Source organism: Ranitomeya variabilis, chromosome 5 (assembly GCF_051348905.1).
Source record: "Ranitomeya variabilis isolate aRanVar5 chromosome 5, aRanVar5.hap1, whole genome shotgun sequence".
Taxonomy (NCBI): Eukaryota; Metazoa; Chordata; class Amphibia; order Anura; family Dendrobatidae; genus Ranitomeya; species Ranitomeya variabilis.
In genome coordinates this window covers 341,323,259-341,349,647 of record NC_135236.1, presented here as the reverse complement: position 1 = coordinate 341,349,647, position 26,389 = coordinate 341,323,259, and the positions used below count along the sequence as shown (strand labels likewise).

At 44.7% G+C, this 26,389-nt stretch overlaps 1 protein-coding gene across 1 annotated transcript in view; it reads left to right on the top strand.

Moving 5' to 3' along the window:
• MUC19 (mucin 19, oligomeric) overlaps nt 1-26,389 on the top strand; it is a 763,086-nt gene that overhangs the window by 286,145 nt on the left and 450,552 nt on the right. Inside the window, exons 21-23 of the mRNA XM_077264813.1 lie at nt 5,887-6,036; nt 6,282-6,376; nt 8,051-8,177. Coding sequence (XP_077120928.1) covers nt 5,887-6,036; nt 6,282-6,376; nt 8,051-8,177 — 372 coding nt within the window. The remainder of the gene's footprint in view (nt 1-5,886; nt 6,037-6,281; nt 6,377-8,050; nt 8,178-26,389) is intronic.

Sequence of the window (26,389 nt, the reverse complement as noted above, 5' to 3'; positions counted from 1 at the left end):
TGAAGCACATTCAGCTTAAGCTACTGTTGAGTGGGGGTGCCATTGCATTATCTTAAGGTGCCAAACTCCTTGGTCAGGCAGGGACAGACCAGGGTCAAAGAAAAGCTTTCGTAGTCTGAACAGGAACCTGTCAGACTAAAGTATTTGTCTTCCTGGTTTTATGTTATGTTTGGCAGTCATAACAGTTCAATTGAAATTCTTCATTCATTTGCATAGTATTATAAAATAAGCACTCCCATCAAAGTTTTTGCCTCCTTAATATATTGCAGTCAACATATTATATAGCACTATGTACTTACAATTGCTCATTTTCTCTTTCTACCCAGTTAATTCTTCTCTTTTCCATTAGGTCTATGACATCACATAATTAAAAACAGAGTAACTGAATACTTCTAAGCTCTATCTAAAAATAGGAAGTCTCTTTCCCTTGCTCTACTCCATCCCTCTGCCAGGAACATTGCACTGATACAGAATTGTAGTTTTAATTATTACTAGTGCACCAAAAAGAGGATTCCTATTTTTACATAGAGCTTAGAAGGATTCAGCTAGTATGCTCTTAATCATGTGATGTCATGGACATAACGGAGAACAGTAGAATAAGATATATACAGCTCTGGCAAAAATTAAAAGACCACCACATCAAAACCCTGTCAAGGGCAGCCCAATCTCCAGACCCGAACCGAACCCCATTGAAAACCTCTGGAATGTAATCAAGAGGATGATGGAAAGTCACAAGCCATCAAACACAGAAGAACAGCTTATAGATTTTTGCACCAGAAGCAGTGTGAAAGAATGGTGGAAAGCATGCCAAGACGCATGAAAGCTGTGATTAAAAATCATGGTTATTCTACAAAATATTGATTTCTGAACTCTTCCTGAGTTAAAACATTAGCATTGTTGTTTCTGAATGATTGTGAACTTGTTTTCTTTGCATTATTTGAGGTATGGAAGCACTGTTTGTTTTTTTAATTTTGACCATTTTTCTTTGTCAGAAAAAAATACAAAGTTTATTGGTTGGAAATTCGGAGACATGATGTCAGAAGTTTATAGAATAAAAAAAAAATTACATTTTACATTCACACTAAAGGCATCAAAGCTATGAATTAACACATGTGGAATTATATACCGTATATACTCGAGTATAAGCCGACCCGAGTATAAGCCGACCCCCCTAATTTTGCCACAAAAAACTGGGAAAACTTATTGACTCGAGTATAAGCCTAGGGTGGAAAATGCAACAGCTACCGGTGAATTTCAAAAATAAAAATAGATGCTCCATACTGTTCATTATGGCCCCATAGCTGTGCCATATAGTGCTCTGCACCATTATTGCCCCATAGCTGTGCCATATAGTGCTCTGCACCATTATTGCCCCATAGCTGTGCCATACAGTGCTCTGCACCATTACTGCCCCATAGCTGTGCCATATAGTGCTCTGCACCATTATTGCCCCATAGCTGTGCCATACAGTGCTCTGCACCATTACTGCCCCATAGCTGTGCCATATAGTGCTCTGCACCATTATTGCCCCATAGCTGTGCCATACAGTGCTCTGCACCATTACTGCCCCATAGCTGTGCCATATAGTGCTCTGCACCATTATTGCCCCATAGCTGTGCCATACAGTGCTCTGCACCATTACTGCCCCATAGCTGTGCCATATAGTGCTCTGCACCATTATTGCCCCATAGCTGTGCCATACAGTGCTCTGCACCATTACTGCCCCATAGCTGTGCCATATAGTGCTCTGCACCATTATTGCCCCATAGCTGTGCCATACAGTGCTCTGCACCATTACTGCCCCATAGCTGTGCCATATAGTGCTCTGCACCATTATTGCCCCATAGCTGTGCCATACAGTGCTCTGCACCATTACTGCCCCATAGCTGTGCCATACAGTGCTCTGCACCATTACTGCCCCATAGCTGTGCCATATAGTGCTCTGCACCATTATTGCCCCATAGCTGTGCCATACAGTGCTCTGCACCATTACTGCCCCATAGCTGTGCCATATAGTGCTCTGCACCATTACTGCCCCATAGCTGTGCCATACAGTGCTCTGCACCATTACTGCCCCATAGCTGTGCCATATAGTGCTCTGCACCATTGCCCCATAGCTGTGCCATACAGTGCTCTGCACCGTCCATTATTGCCCCATAGCTGTGCCATATAGTGCTCTGCACCATTATTGCCCCATAGCTGTGCCATATAGTGCTCTGCACCATTACTGCCCCATAGCTGTGCCATACAGTGCTCTGCACCATTGCCCCATAGCTCTGCCATATAGTGCTCTGCACCGTCCATTATTGCCCCATAGCTGTGCTGCTGCTGCAATAAAAATAATAAAACACATACTCACCTGTCTTGCTTGCAGCTTCTCGGCGCCATCTTCCCGGCGTCTCCCTGCACTGACTGATCAGGCAGAGGGCGGCGCGCACACTATATGCGTCATCGCGCCCTCTGACCTGCACAGTCAGTGAGGAGAGAGAGACGCCGGGAAGATGGAGACAGCGCCCGGCGTGTGGAACCAGGACAGGTGAATATGCGATACTTACCTGCTCCCGGCGTCCCGCTCCTTCCCCCTGCCTGTGTTCGGTGCCGCAGCCTCTTCCTCTGTCAGCGGTCACCGGCACCGCTTCATTAGAGAAATGAATAGGCGGCTCCGCCCCTATGGGAGGTGGAGCAGCCTATTCATTTCTCTAATGAGCGGTCCCACGTGACCGCTCAGGGGAAGAGGCTGCTGCACCCGGAGACCGTGGGACGGGCAGGGGGAGTGACAGGATCGCCGGGACTAGGTAAGTATGCCTCAGCGCCCTCTCCCCCTCACCCGCCGACCCTGCCACAGACCGTGACTCGAGTATAAGCCGAGGGGGCACTTTCAGCCCAAAAATTTGGGCTGAAAATCTCGGCTTATACTCGAGTATATACGGTACTTAACAAAAAAGTGTGAAACAACTGAAATTATGTCTTATATTCTAGCTTCTTCAAAGTAGCCACTTTTTGCTTTGATGACTGCTTTGCACACTCTTGGCATTCTCTTGATGAGCTTCAAAAGGTAGTCACAGGGAATGGTTTTCGCTTCACAGGTGTGCCCTGTCAGGTTAAATAAGTGGGATTTCTTGCCTTATAAATGGGGTTGGGACCATCAGTTGTGTTGTACAGAAGTCTGGTGGATACACAGCTGATAGTCCTACTGAATAGACTGTTAGAATTTGTATTATGACAAGAAAAAAGCAGCTAAGTAAAGAAAAATGAGTGGCCATCAATACTTTAAGAAATGAAGGTCAGTCAGTCTGAAAAATTGTGAAAACTTTGAAAGTGTCCCCAAGTGCAGTGGCAAAAACCATCAAATGCTACAAAGAAACTTGCTCACATGAGGACTGCCCCAGGAAAGGAAGACCAAGAGTCACCTCTGCTTCTGAGGATAAGTTTATCCGAGTCACCAGCCTCAGAAATTGCAGGTTAACAGCAGCTCAGATTAGAGACCAGGTCAATGCCACACAGAGTTCTAGCAGCAGACACATCTCTACAACAACTGTTAAGAGGAGACTTTGTGCAGCAGGCCTTCATGGTAAAATAGCTGCTAGGAAACCACTGCTAAGGACAGGCAACAAGCAGAAGAGACTTGTTTGGGCTAAAGAACACAAGGAATGGACATTAGACCAGTGGAAATCTGTGCTTTGGTCTGAGGAGTCCAAATTTGAGATCTTTGGTTCCACCGTGTCTTTGTGCGACACAGAAAAGGTGAACGGATGGACTCTACATGCCTGGTTCCCACCATGAAGCATGGAGGAGGTGTGATGGTGTGGGGGTGCTTTGCTGGTGACACTGTTGGGGATTTATTCAAAATTGAAGGCATACTGAACCAGCATAGCTGCCACAGCATCTTGCAGCGGCATGCTATTTCATCTGGTTTCCGTTTAGTTGGACCATCATTTATTTTTCAACAGGACAATGACCCCAAACACACCTCCAGGCTGTGTAAGGGCTATTTGACCAAGAAGGAGAGTGATGGGGTGCTATGCCAGATGACCTGGCCTCCACAGTCACCAGACCTGAACTCAATCAAGATAGTTTAGGGTGAGCTGGACCGCAGAGTGAAGGCAAAAGGGCCTACAAGTGCTAAGCATCTCTGGGAACTCCTTCAAGATTGTTGGAAAACCATTCCCGATGACTACCTCTTGAAGCTCATCAAGTGAATGCCAGGAGTGTGCAAAGCAGTCATCAAAGCAAAAGTTGGCTACTTTGAAGAACCTAGAATATTAGATATATTTTCAGTTGTTTCACATGGAGCGCCCCCAAGGGCTAGGGGAACTCGGTACCGGGTCCTTCGGTTCTCAATTGGGATGTCACAGTGGCTGACCCAGTCCATGGCCCTCGGGAGGTTCATTGTAAAAGGGGAAAGGTCTTTAAAGGGGAAATGTTCGTGAAGCCACCTGTGGTATTCGGTCAGGGTGACCGACTCTGCTTTTAGGGGTCCGCTGGGGTGATGTTATGGCAGCTAGATGGTATACCTTCCCACAGGTGAAGTATGTCCCCAGGACTTCCCAGTGTGTAGATGGTGGATGGTGTAAGGTGCAGTGAAGAACGAGGACACAAGGTTGCAGTCTCTTTACCTTTACTGAAGGCTTCAGCATCCACAGTCCCGAGCAAAAGATCACAGGGCAGACAGAGTCCGGCCGGTTTGGAGGCAAATCCAGAGTCCCCTTATCCAGGTGGAAATCAGTAGCCTTCCTCTAGCTCCTTGGTGTTGTAGTACCTTATTGCTGAGCCTCTCATAAGGTCCTCACAGATGTTATAGATGTTCTCTCTCTCTGTCCCTCAGATGGATAGGACAACCCATATGACCGGTGGCTTGAGGCTTTTTACAAGGACCCTATCATGCCCCGGCTTCTCGTGGGTGCCACCTTGCCTCCTGGGTATGGGGTGGATCAGTAACATGAAATTAGCTGTCCTGTCGGTCTCTGGAGTAAGGCATAAAGGACTGTTGCTCCCTCGGTGTTCCAGCTACCGGATCCTGCGCCTCAGAAGGAGGCAGCCTGTGCAGGGCAAAACTCCTTCTGGTATCCACTCCTTTGCTATTACTTCTTTTCTCACCCTCTCTACAATACAGTTCTCTGCTCATGTCTTTTCTTAGGAACTGCCGCACGTGCGGCAGGCACAGCTCCGTGACCTTCTGTCTAGGCCTCTGACAGGCTCCCACCCCTGTCAGGGACCAACTACCTGAGCGGAGCTCAGACAGCAACTGCCTAACTTCCTCTCCAGGCCACCAGTTTTACCTAAGTGTGAAGAGTGCCCTAATAAATAGGAGCATAGCTCCCCCTGGTGGACTGGAGTATGAAATGTGTTGTATGTTTGTGATACCTGGTAAAGAGATCTCCTTCATTGCCTCCAAACGTAACATCACTCCCCCCTTGAGGAGAATGATATTACTGCAACGACCAGGACCCTGGGGCGCTGCAAACACTTTTTTGTTAAGCATATAATTCCACATGTGTTAATTCATAGTTTTGATGCCTTCAGTGTGACTGTACAATTTTCATAGTCATGAAAATACAGAAAAATCTTTAAATGAGAAGGTGTGTCCAAACTTTTGGTCTGTACTGTATATATATATATATATATATATATATATATATATATATATATATATATATATATATATATATATATGAAATATGATGACTGCAATATAATAAGAACATAAACATTTTGATGAGAGGAGTGCTTCTTTTTAGAAGCATTCCTTATTATATTCCAAGAAAATGTTTTAATTGGTATTCAGATTAATTCCACTATTGTTTATATCATTACATTAAATAAGGACAACAGCATTTTTTAATGTTATACAGTTTATTTTATACCTCTCCTTTCTTTTCTTTAAAGGACTATGTGGTTCATACAATAATAAAGGCGACGATGACTTCTTGACAAATCAAAACATAGTGGAGTCTTTACCAGAAGTCTTTTTCAGCTCATGGACATTGTCTTCTTGCCAAAAACCAGATCCGCCAACTTGCATCAGCTTTGATAATGGTAAACAAAACAAACAGCACATATAGTATAATTTGATATGTTCTCTTTTGCCATGTTGTTGCGTTTTTTAAAATTTTAAATGTTTCATAATTATCTCTAGCTAAATGTGAAAAATAAAGAACTGATAGCAACCTAGGCTGTATCGTTGCATTACAGTCAGCTATCTAGGAATGTTAAAAAATGTTCTATGCTTTTTTTGGGAAATCTAAATCCAATACTCTAATGCAAGTCTCTTTTTCGTTTAGTAAATTTTGCTGAAGAGCATTGTTCTCGGCTTAAAGATCCCAATGGACCATTTGCTAGGTGTCATTTTGACGTGGATTACAGAAGCTACTATGATGTATGGATTCTTTCATAAAATGTGGTTTGCTCTTTATATATTGCTTTATTTAAACAATATGTTTCTGTATTATCAATGTAATAGTAATATTTAAATTCTATTTTTGCCATATGCACAAATACTGTAGGTCTAAAACTTTTTTAGATTTGTACTCTCTTTTACTAAATTGGTCTCTTGCCTGGTTATATTCCTATAACAATTGGTGTTCAATATCATTGCGGGGAAAATAAAGAATTACACAGTGCTCTTTACTAGAGGGCTATATCCAGTATGGATGTGCTAGTGTTGGATCTTCTTAGATATTTGGTTTTGTAGTAGATATGATGGCAGGAAGTCTTAAAGGGAACCTGTCACCTGAAAATGATGTTAACCTGCAGATATTAGGTTAATCTGTAGTTTAACAGCATTGTGCACCTGCCCGGCACCATCACTTAGATGTCACGTCTTGTCAGCTGCGTTTTTTGACTCTTTTTGGTGTGTCCTGGTTTCAGTAAAACTATTTGCTTTTGAAACTTCCTTTTTATGAGTTACCTAGCTTTCATAAAACTTTATTGATAAAGTTATGTGAGGATTACATATGTTTTTAATGCTTTTCCACTATGAAGTCTTTATCTGTAAATGTTTTACGTCTCATTCATTTTAATGGGGAAAATATTTAAATAAAATTCTTAATTACAGCATGACAAATACACATGTTGCGAATTTAAAAAACACACCGCAGGTCAATTTCCACAGTTGTAAAAAATACAGCACAGTGGGCATAAGATTTACAATAATCTTATCACCTTTGCTGGAACTGAAATATGCTACATTTTTTGTGCATGGAAATACTTTGCAGAAAAAAACGCACCGAATTGCCATCATTCGAATTTAGACATAGTCTGTCATTTCATTTAGATGAAAAAGCTGTTTGCTAGCCTGAGTTACATGAATTGCTTGAGTTATAGTGAAAATAATTTCCTTTTAGAGGAAAATTGGATTGTGACAGTGAACATGGCATATTTTAGTTTTGGCAAGGCCTCCTTCACACGTTTGTATAAAACACATACATGAAAAACAGATACCGGTGTCATCTGTGTTTTCCTTCAGTGTGTCATCTGTGTGCCATCTGTGTGTCCATTTTTACCATGAGTGTATAATTAGTGGTTTTCCGGTATAGATAAAGAAAAAATTAAATTACAAAGCTTCTCCTGTACTTTGCAATGTGCACGTAGAGCATACGGATGCCATCATTGCACTGTACTCGCTTTTCACAGACCCATAGACTTGTACTAGCTCTTGTCATCCATGCGGCCAGAAAAAATTGATATGTTTCCATGTTTTTTGCATGGAAACATGGTCCATGTAAAAACACAGACATTTGCATAGCAGCATAGATTTTAATGGGTATGTGTGGTATCCATGAAAAAAATGGATGCAACACATACTGGAAAAACGGACATATGAAGAATGCCTAACAAGCATTTTATGGAAGTCTGTGTGCCATACTAAGGAGAGCAAATTAAAATGATAATTTGTTAATAATGATTAATCACAATTTTGTAAAAGTAAGTAACTGGAGTTGAGCAGTTGGTGACAGTTTCTAAATACTTCTCTCATAGTGAATGAGAAATTGAAAAAGTTAATATTACACTAATGTATTTCCATTTATATTCCCATTCTTTTAATCTGTAGAGATGTGTGGAATCAACTTGCATAAGTGAAGATCTTACAGCAGGTTTGTGCACTGCATTAAAAAATTATGCATTGGCTTGTGCTGAAAATAACATTTTTATAAAGGATTGGAGAAGCAATATTTGCGGTAAGTGCTTTCCCTTTTATTGCAGTAGTAGTGTTGTAACAGCAGCAATCAGAACTAAGCTCCGAAATCTGCTGTTTACCCCCTTAAATACAGCTGTCACTTTCTGACAGCAGAACATAAGTTGCATGGTCCCGTGAGTGTTTATTCTAATATGGGCAGTTGATGGACACTTTTGAACTTCCTGAAGGCCATGAGGCATCATTTTAGCAATATTGTGCAATACTGTTTGATCGCCGACTCAAGTCCCCAAAGGGCACTAAAAAAAAGTAAAACATAAGATTTTAAAAGCTTTTAAAGAATTGAAAAACTGGAATCACCTCTATTTTTGCCATTAAATATAAACAAGTCAAAAATTTAAAATAAACATATTCAGCATTATTGCATATGTAAAAGTCTGATCCTTGAAAGTATACAATTATTTAACCAGTATAGTAAATGCTAAAAAGCAAGACCAAAAAAATTGCTCACACAGCTCAAATATCAGAATTTTTATTCATGACTAAAATAAAAAAAAATTGCATTAAAATTATCTGAAAATCATATTGCTGCATCTTATTTACCATCCAATCAATGTCATATTATGCAAAGTCAGTCATTGGAGAAAGACATCATGCTTTGATCAGTCAGAGGCAGAAGAAGAAGAGGACATCCAAGAATCCGCTGGCTCAAGACCCTACAGAGCGACATCGGAATGACCATTGGTGAACTGAAAAAGCAATGGGGGATAGAACTGCCTGGGGGGCAATGAGTGATAGAATGACCTAGAGTCGTACTAGACTGAGTGGCAAAGAGGGAGATTGCTGTAAAATCAAAACAAAAAATAACAATTGCTGCAAAATATGTTTTTTGCAATTGCATCGCACATGACATTTTTTCCTGATTACCAGCGCAATACATTGTAAACTGAATGTTGTCATTCAAAGCTCCAACTCATCCTGCAAAAAAACAAGCCCTTATAAGGCTATGCTGACAGAAAAATAAACAGAAATTGTGGCTACTTGAAGAAGGGGAGGAAAAAATGAAAGCTGCAAAAAAATTAAAACTAGTTTAAGGATGTCTTTGTGTAATAGCATGGCCAGGACAAGGTATTTTGGTGTCTTAGAAAGATGAATCCAATGAACCCCAATCTGCCAGCCCCAAAGAATAGGAATGGGTCAGAGACTAGGCTAACAGTAGTCTTAATGCAACCCTTTCCCCTCCAATGGGTCAGGTAACAAGCTCTGACAACCACTTCCACTAGAATTATTACCTCTGTCACCAAAAATTACCAGCAGAAGTAAAGAAACATGGTATACTTTAGTGGTATGACTTAACAGGGAGTGCAATTTAAAAGTTGTATATAGAATCATTCATTGTGTGAGATCTTTTGGAACACCTGGAGTGGACCCGCAGATCCACGACAACGAACCTCCCAAGGGTGAGCTGACCAGGTAGACCACCCACTATACAGGGAGCGTTAAGGGCAGACCCAAGGGAGACTATTGCCACAGAAGCTGGAACCCGGAGACAGGTAGTAGGAGGTACAAAATAGAGAAGCTGGGCGTAGGACGGACAGAGTGGGGTAAGATGAAGTACAGTTTGGTAAGAGCCGAGTACAGGCAAGACCAAAGGAGAACTGGGAAGGGGAAGACACAAAAGAAGCAGGACAGGACAGAGACACCAGACTAACAGAGTACGGAGCAGACACTGGGAAGGCTAGACTGGATGAGGAGACAAGGAAGGCTGTTGTGAACTCTATTTCTGGGCTCCCTCTTGTGGTCACAAGTGGTACTGTGTGAGTGCTGTCTTTCTGCAGGTTGTGACTGGCATCAGCTGTCTCGTTATCTGTGGGCTGGTTTTCTATTTAAGCTCACTTGGACTCTCAGTCCATGCCTGCTGTCAATGTATTCAGTGCTATTCTGATTCCTTCTGACTACCTTGCTACCAGTCTCTTCAAGAGAAGCTAAGTTTCCGTTTTGTTCATTTTTTGATCATCTGTGTTCAATATGTTTCTTGTCCAGCTTGCTAATATGTGATTTCCCAGCTTGCTGGTAGCTCTAGGGGGCTGAGTTTCTCCCCCCACACCGTTAGTTGGTGTGGGGGTCTTGAATTCTCAGCGTGGATATTTTGGTAGGGTTTTTTGCTGACCGCACAGTTCTCTATCTGTTTTCTGCTATCTAGTATTAGCGGGCTGTTGTGAATCCGCTTTTTGGGCTCCCCTGGTGGTTGCTGGTGGTACTGGTGACTTGTGTGTGCTTTGCTGTCTCAGGTCACCTGCTCCCATCAGTGTTTGGGAGTTTCCTATTTAGCCTTGCTCTCCAGTCATTTCCTTGCCGGTCATCATTGTAACCAGAGCCTTCGGTTGCATGTTCCTGCTACTAGTCTGCTGATCAGCTAAGTGGACTTTGTCCTTTTGTTTTGTATCTTTTGTCCAGTTTGCAGTTTTGTTATTCTCTGTAGCTGGAAGCTCTTGCGGGCTGAAATTGCCACTCCTGTGTCATGAGTTGACACAGGAGTCTTAAAGTAATTTCAGGATGGTTTTTTGAAAGGGTTTTCAGTTGACCGTGAAAGTCCTCTTTTGTATCCTTCTGCTATCTAGTAAGTGGACCTCTCTTTGCTAAATCTACTTTCATACTGTGTATGTCTTTTCCTCTTACCTCACCGTCATTACATGTGGGGGGCTGCTATCATCTTTTGGGGTATTTCCCTAGAGGTAAGCCAGGTCTGTTCCTTCCTCTACCAGGCGTAGTTAGTCCTCCGGCTGGCGCGTGGCATCTAGGAAGTCGTAGGTATGCTCCCTGGCTACTATTAGTTGTGTGGTAGATTTAGCTCACGGTCAGCTCGAGATTCCATCACCCAGAGCTCGTCCGTTATTTTTGTGTTCTGATGTTTCCCTGCCATTGGGAATCATGACAGTATGACCGGCCCATGTTAAAGTTATTGGCAGAAGAAAGGAGAGAAAAAAGAAGTCTGTAGATTTTTTTTTTTTTTCTTCCCCCTATGCTTGCTCCATAGTTGGATCAGTTGTATTTCAGCTCTAATTACAGCCTTTGCCTTTCTCTCCTTCTAATCCTTGAATGGCTCTGATCTCACCTGTTTAAAGATGGACCCTCAGAGTTTAGCTGTAGGTTTAAATAATCTGGCTACCAAGGTTCAAAATTTACAAGATTTTGTTATACATACTCCGATGTCTGAACCTAAAATTCCTACACCAGAAGTGTTTTCCGGAGATAGATCTCGGTTCCTGAATTTCAAATATAATTGTAAATTATTCCTTTCTCTCAGACCTCACTCCTCTGGAGATCCTGTCCAGCAGGTTAAGATTGTAATCTCTTTGCTGCGAGGTGACCCTCAAAATTGGGCATTTTCATTGACACCAGGGGATCCTGCGTTGCTCAATGTGGATGCGTTTTTTCTAGCTTTAGGGTTGCTTTATGAGGAACCTAATTTGGAGATTCAAGCTGAAAAAGCTTTGATAGCCCTATCTCAAGGGCAAGATGAAGCTGAGATATACTGCCAAAAATTTCGTAGATGGTCTGTGCTTACTCAGTGGAATGAGTGCGCCCTAGCGGCAAATTTCAGAGAGGGCCTTTCTGATGCCGTTAAAGATGTTATGGTCGGGTTCCCTGCGCCCACAGGTCTGAATGAGTCCATGACAATGGCTATTCAGATTGATCGGCGTTTGCGGGAGCGCAAACCCGTGCACCATTTGGCGGTATCTTCTGAAGAGACGCCAGAGAAAATGCAATGTGACAGAATTCTGTCCAGAAGCGAGCGGCAGAATTATAGGCGTAAAAATGGGTTATGCTTCTATTGTGGTGATTCTGCTCATGTTATATCAGCATGCTCTAAACGTACAAGGAAGGTTGACAAGTCTATTTCAATTGGCACTTTACAGTCTAAATTTATTCTGTCTGTAACCTTGATTTGTTCATTATCAGTCATTACCGTGGATGCCTATGTGGACTCTGGCGCCGCTCTGAGTCTTATGGATTGGTCCTTTGCCAGGCGCTGTGGGTTTGATTTAGAGCCTCTGGAGGTCCCTATACCTCTGAAGGGTATTGATTCTACGCCTTTGGCTTGTAATAAACCACAATTCTGGACGCAAGTGACTATGCGTATGACTCCAGACCATCAGGAGGTGATTCGCTTCCTTGTGTTGTACAATTTGCATGATGTTTTGGTGCTTGGATTACCATGGTTACAATCTCATAACCCAGTCCTTGACTGGAAAACAATGTCTGTGTTAAGCTGGGGATGTCGGGGGGCTCATGGGGACATACCTTTGGTTTCCATTTCGTCATCTATTCCCTCTGAGATTCCGGCATTTTTGTCTGATTATCGTGATATTTTTGAGGAGCCAAAAATTGGTTCACTTCCTCCCCACAGAGATTGTGATTGCGCCATAGATCTGATTCCTGGCAGTAAATTTCCAAAGGGTCGTTTGTTTAACTTATCTGTACCTGAACATGCTGCTATGCGAGAGTATATTAAGGAGTCCCTGGAAAAGGGACATATTCGTCCTTCTTCATCTCCTTTAGGAGCTGGTTTTTTCTTTGTATCTAAAAAGGATGGCTCTCTGAGGCCTTGTATTGATTATCGACTCCTGAATAAAATTACAGTCAAATATCAGTATCCGTTGCCTTTGCTGACTGATTTGTTTGCTCGCATAAGGGGGGCTAAGTGGTTCTCTAAGATTGATCTTCGTGGGGCGTATAATTTGGTGCAAATTAAGCAGGGGGATGAGTGGAAAACCGCATTTAATACGCCTGAGGGCCATTTTGAGTATTTAGTAATGCCTTTCGGCCTTTCTAATGCACCTTCAGTCTTTCAGTCCTTAATGCATGATATTTTCCGTGAATATTTGGATAAATTTATGATTGTGTATTTGGATGATATTTTGATTTTTTCTGATGACTGGGAGTCTCATGTTCAACAGGTCAGGAGGGTTTTTCAGGTTTTGCGGGAGAATTCTTTGTGTGTAAAGGGTTCAAAGTGTGTTTTTGGGGTTCAAAAGATTTCCTTTTTGGGGTACATTTTTTCCCCTTCTTCTATTGAGATGGACCCTGTCAAGGTTCGGGCTATTTGTGACTGGACGCAGCCTACTTCTCTTAAGAGTCTTCAGAAATTCTTGGGCTTTGCTAATTTTTATCGTCGATTTATAACTGGTTTTTCTGGCGTTGCTAAACCTCTGACGGATTTGACCAAGAGGGGTGCTGATGTTGCCAATTGGTCCCCTGCTGCTGTGGAGGCCTTTCGGGAGCTTAAGCGCCGCTTTTTGTCTGCCCCTGTGTTGCGCCAGCCTGATGTTTCTCTTCCCTTTCAGGTTGAGGTCGATGCTTCCGAGATCGGAGCGGGGGCGGTTTTGTCGCAGAAAAGTTCCGACTGCTCGGTGATGAGACCTTGTGCGTACTTTTCTCGAAAATTTTCGGCCGCCGAGCGAAACTATGATGTTGGTAATCGGGAGCTTTTGGCCATGAAGTGGGCATTTGAGGAGTGGCGTCATTGGCTTGAGGGTGCCAGACATCAGGTGGTAGTTTTGACTGATCACAAGAATCTGATTTATTTAGAGTCTGCCAGGCGCCTGAATCCTAGACAGGCACGATGGTCGTTGTTTTTTTCTCGGTTTAATTTTGTGGTTTCATACTTACCGGGTTCTAAGAATGTTAAGGCAGATGCTCTTTCTAGGAGCTTTGAACCTGACTCTCCTGGGGATTCTGAACCTGCTGGTGTCCTTAAGGATGGAGTGGTTTTGTCTGCTGTCTCCCCAGATCTGCGACGTGCTTTGCAAGAATTTCAGGCGGATAGACCTGATCGTTGTCCGCCTGGTAGACTGTTTGTTCCTGATGATTGGACCAGTAGAGTCATCTCGGAAGTTCATTCTTCTTCGCTGGCAGGTCATCCTGGAATCTTTGGTACCAGAGATTTGGTGGCTAGATCCTTCTGGTGGCCTTCCCTGTCTCGGGATGTGCGTGTTTTTTTGCAGTCTTGTGATGTGTGTGCTCGGGCCAAGCCTTGTTGTTCTAGGGCTAGTGGGTTATTGTTGCCCTTGCCTGTTCCGAAGAGGCCTTGGACGCACATCTCTATGGACTTTATTTCTGATCTCCCTGTTTCTCAGAAGATGTCTGTCATCTGGGTGGTGTGTGACCGTTTTTCTAAAATGGTTCATTTGGTACCATTGCCTAAGTTGCCTTCCTCATCTGAGTTGGTCCCTCTATTTTTTCAAAATGTGGTTCACTTGCATGGTATTCCGGAAAACATCGTTTCTGACAGGGGAACCCAGTTCGTGTCTAGATTTTGGCGGGCATACTGTGCCAGGTTGGGCATTGATTTCGTCTGCATTCCATCCTCAGACTAATGGCCAGACGGAGCGAACTAATCAAACTTTGGAGACTTATTTGAGGTGTTTTGTGTCTGCGGATCAGGATGACTGGGTTGCCTTTTTGCCGTTGGCAGAATTTGCTCTTAATAATCGGGCTAGTTCTGCCACTTTGGTTTCTCCTTTCTTTTGCAATTCAGGGTTTCATCCTCGTTTTTCATCTGGTCAGGTGGAATCTTCGGATTGTCCTGGAGTGGATGCGGTGGTGGATCGGTTGCATCAGATTTGGGGACAAGTGGTGGACAATTTGAAGTTGTCCCAGGAGAGGACTCAGCAGTTTGCTAATCGCCGTCGTCGTGTTGGTCCTCGCCTTCGTGTTGGGGACTTGGTGTGGTTGTCTTCCCATTTTGTCCCTATGAGGGTTTCTTCTCCTAAGTTTAAGCCTCGGTTCATCGGTCCTTATAGGATTTTGGAGATACTTAACCCTGTGTCCTTTCGTTTGGACCTCCCGGCATCTTTCGCTATCCATAATGTATTCCATCGGTCGTTGTTGCGGAGATATGAGGTACCGGTGGTTCCTTCTACTGAACCTCCTGCTCCTGTGCTGGTGGAGGGTGAATTGGAGTACGTTGTAGAGAAGATCTTGGATTCCCGTATTTCCAGACGGAGACTTCAATATCTGGTTAAATGGAAGGGCTATGGTCAGGAAGATAATTCTTGGGTAACTGCCTCTGATGTTCATGCCTCGGATTTGGTTCGTGCCTTTCATAGGGCTCATCCAGATCGCCCTGGCGGTTCTCGTGAGGGTTCGGTGCCCCCTCCTTAAGGGGGGGGGGTACTGTTGTGAATCCGCTTTTTGGGCTCCCCTGGTGGTTGCTGGTGGTACTGGTGACTTGTGTGTGCTTTGCTGTCTCAGGTCACCTGCTCCCATCAGTGTTTGGGAGTTTCCTATTTAGCCTTGCTCTCCAGTCATTTCCTTGCCGGTCATCATTGTAACCAGAGCCTTCGGTTGCATGTTCCTGCTACTAGTCTGCTGATCAGCTAAGTGGACTTTGTCCTTTTGTTTTGTATCTTTTGTCCAGTTTGCAGTTTTGTTATTCTCTGTAGCTGGAAGCTCTTGCGGGCTGAAATTGCCACTCCTGTGTCATGAGTTGACACAGGAGTCTTAAAGTAATTTCAGGATGGTTTTTTGAAAGGGTTTTCAGTTGACCGTGAAAGTCCTCTTTTGTATCCTTCTGCTATCTAGTAAGTGGACCTCTCTTTGCTAAATCTACTTTCATACTGTGTATGTCTTTTCCTCTTACCTCACCGTCATTACATGTGGGGGGCTGCTATCATCTTTTGGGGTATTTCCCTAGAGGTAAGCCAGGTCTGTTCCTTCCTCTACCAGGCGTAGTTAGTCCTCCGGCTGGCGCGTGGCATCTAGGAAGTCGTAGGTATGCTCCCTGGCTACTATTAGTTGTGTGATAGATTTAGCTCATGGTCAGCTCGAGATTCCATCACCCAGAGCTCGTCTGTTATTTTTGTGTTCTGATGTTTCCCTGCCATTGGGAATCATGACAGCGGGCCTCATTTGCTGAATCTGTTTTCATTCCTACGTGTGTCTTTTTTCCTTACCTCACCGTTATTATTTGTTGGGGGCTTCCTATATCTTTGGGGTTATTTCTCTTGAGGCAAGTGAGGTCTAGCTTTCTCTTTAGGGGTAGTCAGTTTCTCAGGCTGCATCGAGAAGTCCAGGATTTTAGGCACGTTCACCGGCTACCTTTAGTGTGTTTGGATAGGATCAGATTTGCGGTCAGTCCAGCTACCACCTCCCTAGAGCTTGTTCTTTGCCTATTAACTTAGCTGGTATTTCCTGTGATCCCCAGCCACTGGGATCATAACAGTACAGCAGGCCAATAAAGTGTTTAATGCATTGCATGAAGTGGGATAAAAGAAGTCCTGAGTACAAATTTTTTTTTTTTTTTCCTCCTTTGCTGCAGTCTGTCCAGCTTCTCTCATCCCCTTAATCTCTGGGTGGTTTTGAGCTCAGCTGCAGACATGGATATTCAAAGTCTGACTTCTAGTGTGGATCATCTTGCTGCAAGGGTGCAAAATATTCAGGATTTTGTTGTTCATAGCCCTATGTCTGAGCCTAAGATACCTATTCCTGAGTTGTTTTCTGGAGATAGATCTAGGTTTCTGAATTTTAGGAATAATTGTAAATTGTTTCTAGCTTTGAGACCTCGTTCCTCTGGTGATTCCGCTCAGCAAGTTAAAATTGTTATCTCCTTGTTACGCGGCGACCCTCAAGATTGGGCTTTCTCTCTGGCGCCAGGAGATCCTGCATTGCTGAATGTGGATGCGTTTTTTCTGGCGCTTGGACTGCTTTATGAGGAACCTAATCTTGAGAACCAGGCAGAAAAGGCTTTGCTGGCTATCTCTCAAGGTCAGGATGAAGCTGAGGTGTACTGTCAAAAATTTCGGAAATGGTCAGTGCTTACTCAATGGAATAAGTGTGCCCTGGCTGCAAATTTCAGAGAGGGTCTTTCTGAAGCCATTAAGAATGTTATGGTGGGGTTCCCCACGCCTGCAAGTCTGAGTGATTCAATGGCTTTGGCCATTCAGATTGATCGGTGTTTGCGGGAGCGCAAATCTGCGCATCCTCTGGCGGTGTTCTCTGAACAGAGACCTGAGTCAATGCAATGTGACAGAATTCTGACTAGAATTGAGCGACAAAATCATAGACGTCAAAATGGGTTGTGCTTTTACTGTGGTGATTCTACTCATGTTATCTCAGCATGCTCTAAGCGCTTAAAAAAAATCGCTAAACCTGTCACCATTGGTACCATACAGCCTAAGTTCATTTTGTCTGTTACTTTAATCTGTTCTTTGTCATCCTACTCGGTTATGGCTTTTGTGGATTCAGGTGCTGCCCTGAGTCTTATGGATTTGTCGTTTGCCAAGCGCTGTGGTTTTGTTCTGGAGCCTTTGGAATTTCCTATTCCACTGAGGGGAATAGATGCTACGCCATTGGCTGAGAATAAGCCTCAGTATTGGACTCAAGTGACCATGTGCATGACTCCTGTACATCAGGAGGTGATTCGCTTTCTTGTGCTGCATAATTTGCATGATGTTGTCGTGTTGGGTCTGCCATGGCTGCAGGCCCATAATCCAGTTCTGGATTGGAAAGCTATGTCTGTGTCAAGTTGGGGTTGTCAGGGGATTCATGGCGATGTCCCTTTGGTGTCAATTGCTTCTTCCACTCCTTCTGAGGTCCCTGAGTTTTTGTCGGACTACCAGGATGTATTTGATGAGCCCAGATCCGGTGCCCTGCATCCTCATAGGGATTGTGATTGTGCTATAAATTTGATTCCTGGCAGTAAGTTCCCTAAGGGACGACTTTTTAATTTGTCTATACCAGAACATGCCGCGATGCGGAGTTATATAAAGGAGTCTTTGGCAAAGGGACATGTTGTGATTTTGCTTTTTGCTCCCTCTAGTGGTCATTAGTGATTTGACTCTGGAGCGTCTGTCTTTTCCTATATCCTCACCTGGGCCGTTAGTTCAGGGGCGTTGCTATATAAGCTCCCTGGACCTTCAGTTCAATGCCTGGCATCGTTGAAATCAGAGCTAATCTGTTGTGCTCTTGTCCTCTGATCCTGGTTCCTGTTTTTCAAGCTAAGTCTGCTTCTTTGCTTTTTGCTTTTGTTTTGTTTGGTATTTTTGTCCAGCTTGTTCCTATCTGTATCCTGACCTTTGCTGGAAGCTCTAGGGGGCTGGTGTTCTCCCCCCGGACCGTTAGACGGTTCGGGGGTTCTTGAATCTCCAGCGTGGATTTTTATAGGGTTTTTGTTGACCAGATAAGTTATCTTGCTATATTCTGCTATTAGTAAGCTGGCCTCTCTTTGCTGAACCTGGTTCATTTCTGTGTTTGTCATTTCCTCTTACCTCACCGTTATTATTTGTGGGGGGCTTGTATCTTGCTTTGGGGTCCCTTTCTCTGGAGGCAAGAGAGGTCTTTGTTTTCTTCTCCTAGGGGTAGTTAGATTCTCCGGCTGGCGCGAGTCATCTAGCGATCACCGTAGGCATGATCCCCGGCTACTTCTAGTGTTGGCGTTAGGAGTAGCTATTTGGTCAACCCAGTTACCACAGCCCTATGAGCTGGATTTTTGTATCTTGCAGACTTACACGTTCCTCTGAGACCCTGTCCACTGGGGTCATAACAGTATGCCAGGCCAGTATTAAATGTTTAATGCATTGCAGAAGTGGGATTATAAGAAAGAAAATTTTGAGTTTTTTTTTTCCCTCTCTCATTTTTTTTTTTTCTTTTCCCCTTTACCTCAGAGTGGCTTAAGCTTGCTGCAGACATGAATGTCCAGACCTTGATTACAAGTGTGGACCAGCTTGCCACTCGTGTGCAGGGTATACAAGATTATGTTACCAGAAATCCTAGGTCTGAACCCAAGATTCCGATTCCTGAACTGTTTTCAGGAGACCGATTTAAGTTTAGGAATTTCAGGAATAATTGTAAATTATTTTTGTCCCTGAAACCTTGTTCGTCTGGAGACTCTGCTCAACAAGTAAAAATTGTTATTTCATTCTTACGGGGTGACCCTCAGGATTGGGCTTTTTCGTTGGCGCCAGGAGATCCGGCATTGGCTGATATTGATGCGTTTTTTCTGGCGCTCGGTTTACTTTATGAGGAACCCAATCTTGAGATTCAGGCAGAGAAAGCCTTGCTGGCTATGTCTCAGGGCCAGGACGAGGCTGAGGTGTATTGCCAAAAATTTCGGAAATGGTCCGTGCTGACACATTGGAACGAGTGTGCACTGGCCGCTAATTTTAGAAATGGCCTTTCTGAGGCCATTAAGAATGTTATGGTGGGTTTTCCCATTCCCACAGGTCTGAATGATACCATGTCCCTGGCTATTCAAATTGACCGGCGGTTGCGGGAGCGCAAAACCGCAAATTCCCTCATGTTGTTGTCTGAACAGACACCTGATGTGATGCAATGTGATAGAAAAACGGCAAATTCCCTCATGGTGTTGTCTGAACGGACACCTGATTTGATGCAATGTGATAGAATCCTGACTAGAAATGAGAGGAAAATTCATAGACGCCGGAATGGCTTGTGCTACTACTGTGGTGATTCTACACATGTTATCTCAGCATGCTCTAAACGTATATCTAAGGTTGTTAGTCCTGTCACCGTTGGTAATTTGCATCCTAAGTTTATTCTGTCTGTAACTTTGATTTGCTCACTGTCATCTTATCCTGTCATGGCGTTTGTAGATTCAGGTGCTGCCCTGAGTCTTATGGATCTCTCATTTGCTAAGCGCTGTGGTTTTATTCTTGAACCATTAGAAAATCCTATCCCTCTTAGGGGTATTGATGCTACGCCATTGGCAGAAAATAAGCCGCAGTATTGGACACAGGTTACCATGTGCATGACTCCTGAACACCGCGAGGTGATACGTTTTCTCGTTCTACATAAAATGCATGATTTGGTTGTTTTGGGGCTGCCATGGTTACAGACCCATAATCCAGTCCTTGACTGGAAGGCTATGTCAGTGTCTAGTTGGGGCTGTCGTGGTATTCATGAGGATTCCCTGCCTGTGTCTATTGCTTCTTCTACGCCTTCGGAAGTTCCGGAGTACTTGTCTGATTATCAGGATGTCTTTAGCGAGTCCAGGTCCAGTGCATTGCCTCCTCATAGGGAATGTGACTGTGCAATATATTTGATTCCAGGCAGTAAATTTCCTAAGGGAAGACTGTTTAATCTGTCAATACCTGAACATACCGCTATGCGTTCATATATCAAGGAGTCTCTGGAGAAAGGACACATCCGTCCGTCTTCTTCCCCTCTTGGTGCGGGATTCTTTTTTGTGGCTAAAAAGGACGGATCTTTGAGGCCTTGTATTGACTATCGGCTTTTAAATAAGATCACTGTCAAATTTCAGTATCCTTTGCCGCTGTTGTCTGACTTGTTTGCCCGGATTAAAGGTGCCAAGTGGTTTACCAAGATAGACCTTCGTGGTGCGTACAACCTTGTGCGCATTAAGCAAGGGGATGAATGGAAAACCGCATTCAATACGCCCGAAGGTCATTTTGAGTACTTGGTGATGCCTTTTGGGCTCTCTAATGCCCCTTCAGTTTTTCAGTCCTTTATGCATGACATTTTCCGGAACTATCTGGATAAATTTCTGATCGTTTATCTGGATGATATTCTGTTTTTTTCTGATAATTGGGACTCGCATGTGGAGCAGGTCAGGATGGTCTTTAAAATTTTGCGTGAAAATTCTTTGTTTGTCAAGGGCTCAAAGTGTCTTTTTGGTGTACAGAAGGTTCCCTTTTTGGGGTTCATTTTTTCCCCTTCTGCTGTGGAGATGGACCCAGTCAAGGTCCGAGCTATTCTTGATTGGACTCAGCCCTCGTCAGTTAAGAGTCTTCAGAAGTTCTTGGGTTTCGCTAACTTCTACCGTCGTTTTATCGCTAACTTTTCTAGCATTGTGAAACGTTTGACGGATATGACCAAGCAGGGCTCCGATGTGGTTAATTGGGCTCCTGCTGCCATGGAGGCTTTCCAGGAGTTGAAACGTCGGTTTACTTCGGCGCCTGTTTTGTGCCAGCCTGATGTCTCGCTTCCCTTTCAAGTTGAGGTGGATGCTTCAGAGATTGGAGCAGGGGCCGTTTTGTCGCAGAGAGGCCCTGGTTGCTCTGTTATGAGACCTTGCGCCTTTTTCTCTAGGAAGTTTTCGCCTGCGGAGCGAAATTATGATGTGGGCAATCGGGAGTTGTTGGCCATGAAATGGGCATTTGAGGAGTGGCGTCATTGGCTCGAGGGTGCTAAGCATCGTGTGGTGGTCTTGACTGATCACAAAAATCTGATGTATCTCGAGTCTGCTAAACGCCTGAATCCTAGACAGGCCCGCTGGTCATTGTTTTTCTCCCGATTTGACTTTGTTGTCTCGTATTTACCAGGTTCAAAGAATGTGAAGGCCGATGCTCTTTCCAGGAGCTTTGTGCCTGATGCTCCTGGAGTCGCTGAACCTGTTGGTATTCTTAAGGATGGTATTATCTTGTCAGCTATTTCTCCTGATCTGCGACGTGTGTTGCAGAGATTTCAGGCTGATAGGCCTGATTCTTGTCCACCTGACAGACTGTTTGTGCCTGATAAGTGGACCAGCAGAGTCATTTCCGAGGTTCATTCCTCGGTGTTGGCAGGTCACCCAGGAATTTTTGGCACCAGAGATCTGGTGGCCAGATCCTTTTGGTGGCCTTCCTTGTCTAGGGATGTGCGGTCATTTGTACAGTCCTGTGGGACTTGTGCTCGAGCTAAGCCTTGCTGTTCTCGTGCCAGCGGGTTGCTCTTGCCCTTGCCTGTCCCTAAGAGACCTTGGACACATATCTCCATGGATTTCATTTCTGATCTTCCGGTGTCTCAGGGCATGTCTGTTATCTGGGTGATATGTGATCGCTTCTCCAAGATGGTCCATTTGGTTCCTTTGCCTAAACTGCCTTCCTCTTCCGATCTGGTTCCTGTGTTTTTCCAGAACGTGGTTCGTTTGCACGGCATCCCTGAGAATATTGTGTCAGACAGAGGATCCCAGTTCGTTTCCAGATTCTGGCGATCCTTTTGTAGTAGGATGGGCATTGACTTGTCGTTTTCGTCTGCTTTCCATCCTCAGACTAATGGACAGACGGAGCGAACTAATCAGACTTTGGAGGCTTATTTGAGGTGTTTTGTCTCTGCTGATCAGGACGATTGGGTGACCTTCTTGCCGTTAGCTGAGTTTGCCCTTAATAATCGGGCTAGTTCCGCCACCTTGGTTTCGCCGTTTTTCTGCAACTCTGGTTTCCACCCTCGTTTTTCTTCGGGTCATGTGGAACCTTCTGACTGCCCTGGGGTGGATTCTGTGGTGGATAGGTTGCAGCGGATCTGGAATCTTGTGGTGGACAACTTGAAGTTGTCACAGGAGAGGGCTCAGCGCTTTGCCAACCGCCGCCGCGGTGTGGGTCCCCGACTACGTGTTGGGGATTTGGTGTGGCTTTCTTCCCGCTTTGTTCCTATGAAGGTTTCCTCTCCCAAATTTAAACCTCGTTTTATTGGTCCTTACAAGATATTGGAAATTCTTAATCCTGTATCCTTTCGCCTGGATCTACCTGTGTCGTTTGCTAACCACAACGTGTTTCATAGGTCCTTGTTGCGGCGGTACGTTGTGCCTGTGGTTCCTTCTGCTGAGCCTCCTGCTCCGGTGTTGGTTGAGGGCGAGTTGGAGTACGTGGTGGAGAAGATCTTGGATTCTCGTCTCTCCAGGCGGAGGCTTCAGTACCTGGTCAAGTGGAAGGGCTATGGTCAGGAAGATAATTCCTGGGTGGTCGCCTCTGATGTTCATGCGGCCGATTTAGTTCGTGCCTTTCACGCCGCTCATCCTGATCGCCCTGGTGGTCGTGGTGAGGGTTCGGTGACCCCTCACTAAGGGGGGGGTACTGTTGTGATTTTGCTTTTTGCTCCCTCTAGTGGTCATTAGTGATTTGACTCTGGAGCGTCTGTCTTTTCCTATATCCTCACCTGGGCCGTTAGTTCAGGGGCGTTGCTATATAAGCTCCCTGGACCTTCAGTTCAATGCCTGGCATCGTTGAAATCAGAGCTAATCTGTTGTGCTCTTGTCCTCTGATCCTGGTTCCTGTTTTTCAAGCTAAGTCTGCTTCTTTGCTTTTTGCTTTTGTTTTGTTTGGTATTTTTGTCCAGCTTGTTCCTATCTGTATCCTGACCTTTGCTGGAAGCTCTAGGGGGCTGGTGTTCTCCCCCCGGACCGTTAGACGGTTCGGGGGTTCTTGAATCTCCAGCGTGGATTTTTATAGGGTTTTTGTTGACCAGATAAGTTATCTTGCTATATTCTGCTATTAGTAAGCTGGCCTCTCTTTGCTGAACCTGGTTCATTTCTGTGTTTGTCATTTCCTCTTACCTCACCGTTATTATTTGTGGGGGGCTTGTATCTTGCTTTGGGGTCCCTTTCTCTGGAGGCAAGAGAGGTCTTTGTTTTCTTCTCCTAGGGGTAGTTAGATTCTCCGGCTGGCGCGAATCATCTAGCGATCACCGTAGGCATGATCCCCGGCTACTTCTAGTGTTGGCGTTAGGAGTAGCTATTTGGTCAACCCAGTTACCACAGCCCTATGAGCTGGATTTTTGTATCTTGCAGACTTACACGTTCCTCTGAGACCCTGTCCACTGGGGTCATAACAGGGACATATTCGCCCATCCTCCTCCTATCTTGGTGCAGGATTTTTTTTTGTGGCCAAGAAGGATGGTTCTCTGAGACCTTGTATAGATTATCATCTTCTAAATAAAATCACGGTCAAATTTCAGTATCCTTTGCCATTATTGTCTGATCTGTTTGCTCGGATTAAGGGATCCAGTTGGTTCACCAAGATAGATCTTCGTGGTGCGTATAACCTTGTGCATATCAAGCAGGGGGACGAATGGAAAACAGCATTTAATATGCCCAAAGGCCATTTTGAGTACTTGGTGATGCCTTTTGGACTCTCTAATGCTCCTTCTGTGTTTCAGTCCTTTATGCATGACATTTTCCGAGAATATCTGGATAAATTTATGATTGTGTATCTGGATGACATTTTGGTCTTTTCTGATGATTGGGAGTCCCATGTGAAGCAGGTCAGGATGGTGTTTCAGGTCCTGTGTGCTAATGCTTTATTTGTGAAGGGCTCAAAATGTCTCTTCGGAGTACAGAAGGTTTCCTTTTTGGGTTTTATTTTTTCTCCTTCTACTATTGAGATGGACCCAGTCAAGGTCCAGGCTATTCATGACTGGACTCAGCCTACATCTGTTAAGAGTCTTCAGAAGTTCTTGGGGTTTGCTAATTTTTACCGTCGCTTCATCGCTAATTTTTCTGGCGTGGTTAAGCCCTTGACGGATTTGACCAAGAAAGGTTCTGATGTGACTAATTGGTCTCCTGCGGCAGTGGAAGCCTTTCGGGAGCTGAAGCGCCGGTTTTCTTCAGCTCCAGTCTTATGTCAGCCTGATATTTCTCTTTCCAGGTCGAGGTGGATGCTTCTGAGATTGGAGCAGGGGCTGTTTTGTCGCAGAGAAGCTCTGATGGCTCTGTGATGAAGCCTTGTGCCTTCTTTTCAAAAAAGTTTTCGCCTGCCGAGCGGAATTATGATGTTGGGAATCGGGAGTTGTTGGCTATGAAGTGGGCATTTGAGGAGTGGCGACATTGGCTCGAGGGAGCTAGGCATCGTGTGGTGGTCTTGACTGATCACAAAAATCTGATTTATCTCGAGTCTGCCAAGCGTCTGAATCCTAGACAGGCTCGTTGGTCGTTGTTTTTCTCCCGTTTTGATTTCGTGGTCTCGTACCTGCCTGGTTCGAAGAACGTGAAGGCTGATGCCCTTTCTAGGAGTTTTGTGGCTGACTCTCCGGGAGTTTTAGAGCCGGCTGGTATCCTCAAAGAGGGAGTGATTTTGTCTGCCATTTCCCCAGATTTGCGACGAGTGCTGCAGAAATTTCAGGCTGATAGACCTGACCGTTGCCCACCAGAGAGACTGTTTGTCCCAGATAGATGGACCAGCAGAGTTATTTCCGAGGTTCATTCTTCGGTGTTGGCAGGTCATCCTGGGATTTTTGGTACCAGAGATTTGGTGGTTAGGTCCTTCTGGTGGCCTTCCTTGTCGCGGGATGTGCGTTCCTTTGTGCAGTCCTGTGGGATTTGTGCTCGGGCTAAGCCTTGCTGTTCTCGTGCCAGCGGTTTGCTTTTGCCTTTACCTGTCCCGAAGAGGCCTTGGACGCACATTTCCATGGATTTTATTTCAGATCTTCCAGTATCTCAGAGAATGTCTGTCATCTGGGTGGTGTGTGATCGTTTTTCCAAAATGGTCCATTTGGTGCCCTTGCCTAAGTTGCCTTCCTCCTCCGATTTGGTTCCTTTGAATTTTCAGAATGTGGTTCGCTTGCACGGCATCCCTGAAAATATTGTGTCTGACAGAGGATCCCAGTTTGTGTCCAGATTTTGGCGGATTTTTTGTGCTAAGATGGGCATTGATTTGTCTTTTTCGTCGGCCTTCCATCCTCAGACGAATGGCCAAACCGAGCGAACTAATCAGACGTTGGAAACTTATTTAAGATGTTTTGTTTCTGCTGATCAGGATGATTGGGTGACTTTTTTGCCATTGGCCGAGTTTGCCCTTAATAATCGGGCTAGTTCTGCTACTTTGGTTTCGCCTTTTTTCTGCAATTCTGGTTTCCATCCTCGTTTTTCCTCGGGTCAGGTTGAGCCTTCTGACTGTCCTGGGGTGGATTCTGTGGTGGATAGGTTGCAGCAGATTTGGAACCATGTGGTGGACAATTTGAAGTTGTCACAGGAGAAGGCTCAGCGCTTTGCCAACCGCCGTCACGGTGTTGGTCCCTGACTTCGTGTTGGGGATTTGGTATGGCTGTCTTCTCGGTATGTTCCTATGAAGGTTTCCTCTCCTAAATTCAAGCCTCGCTTCATCGGTCCTTATAAGATTTTGGAAATCCTTAACCCGGTGTCTTTTCGTTTGGACCTCCCAGCATCGTTTGCCATTCATAATGTGTTCCATAGGTCTTTGTTGCGGAGGTATGTGGTGCCTGTGGTTCCTTCTGTTGAGCCTCCTGCTCCGGTGCTGGTTGAGGGCGAATTGGAGTACGTGGTGGAGAAGATCTTGGATTCTCGTATTTCCAGACGGAGGCTTCAGTATTTGGTTAAGTGGAAGGGCTATGGTCAGGAGGATAATTCCTGGGTTGTCGCCTCTGATGTTCATGTGGCCGATTTGGTTCGTGCCTTCCATGCGGCTCATCCTGATCGCCCTGGGGGTCTTGATGAGGGTTCGGTGACCCCTCCTCAAGGGGGGGGTACTGTTGTGAACTCTATTTCTGGGCTCCCTCCTGTGG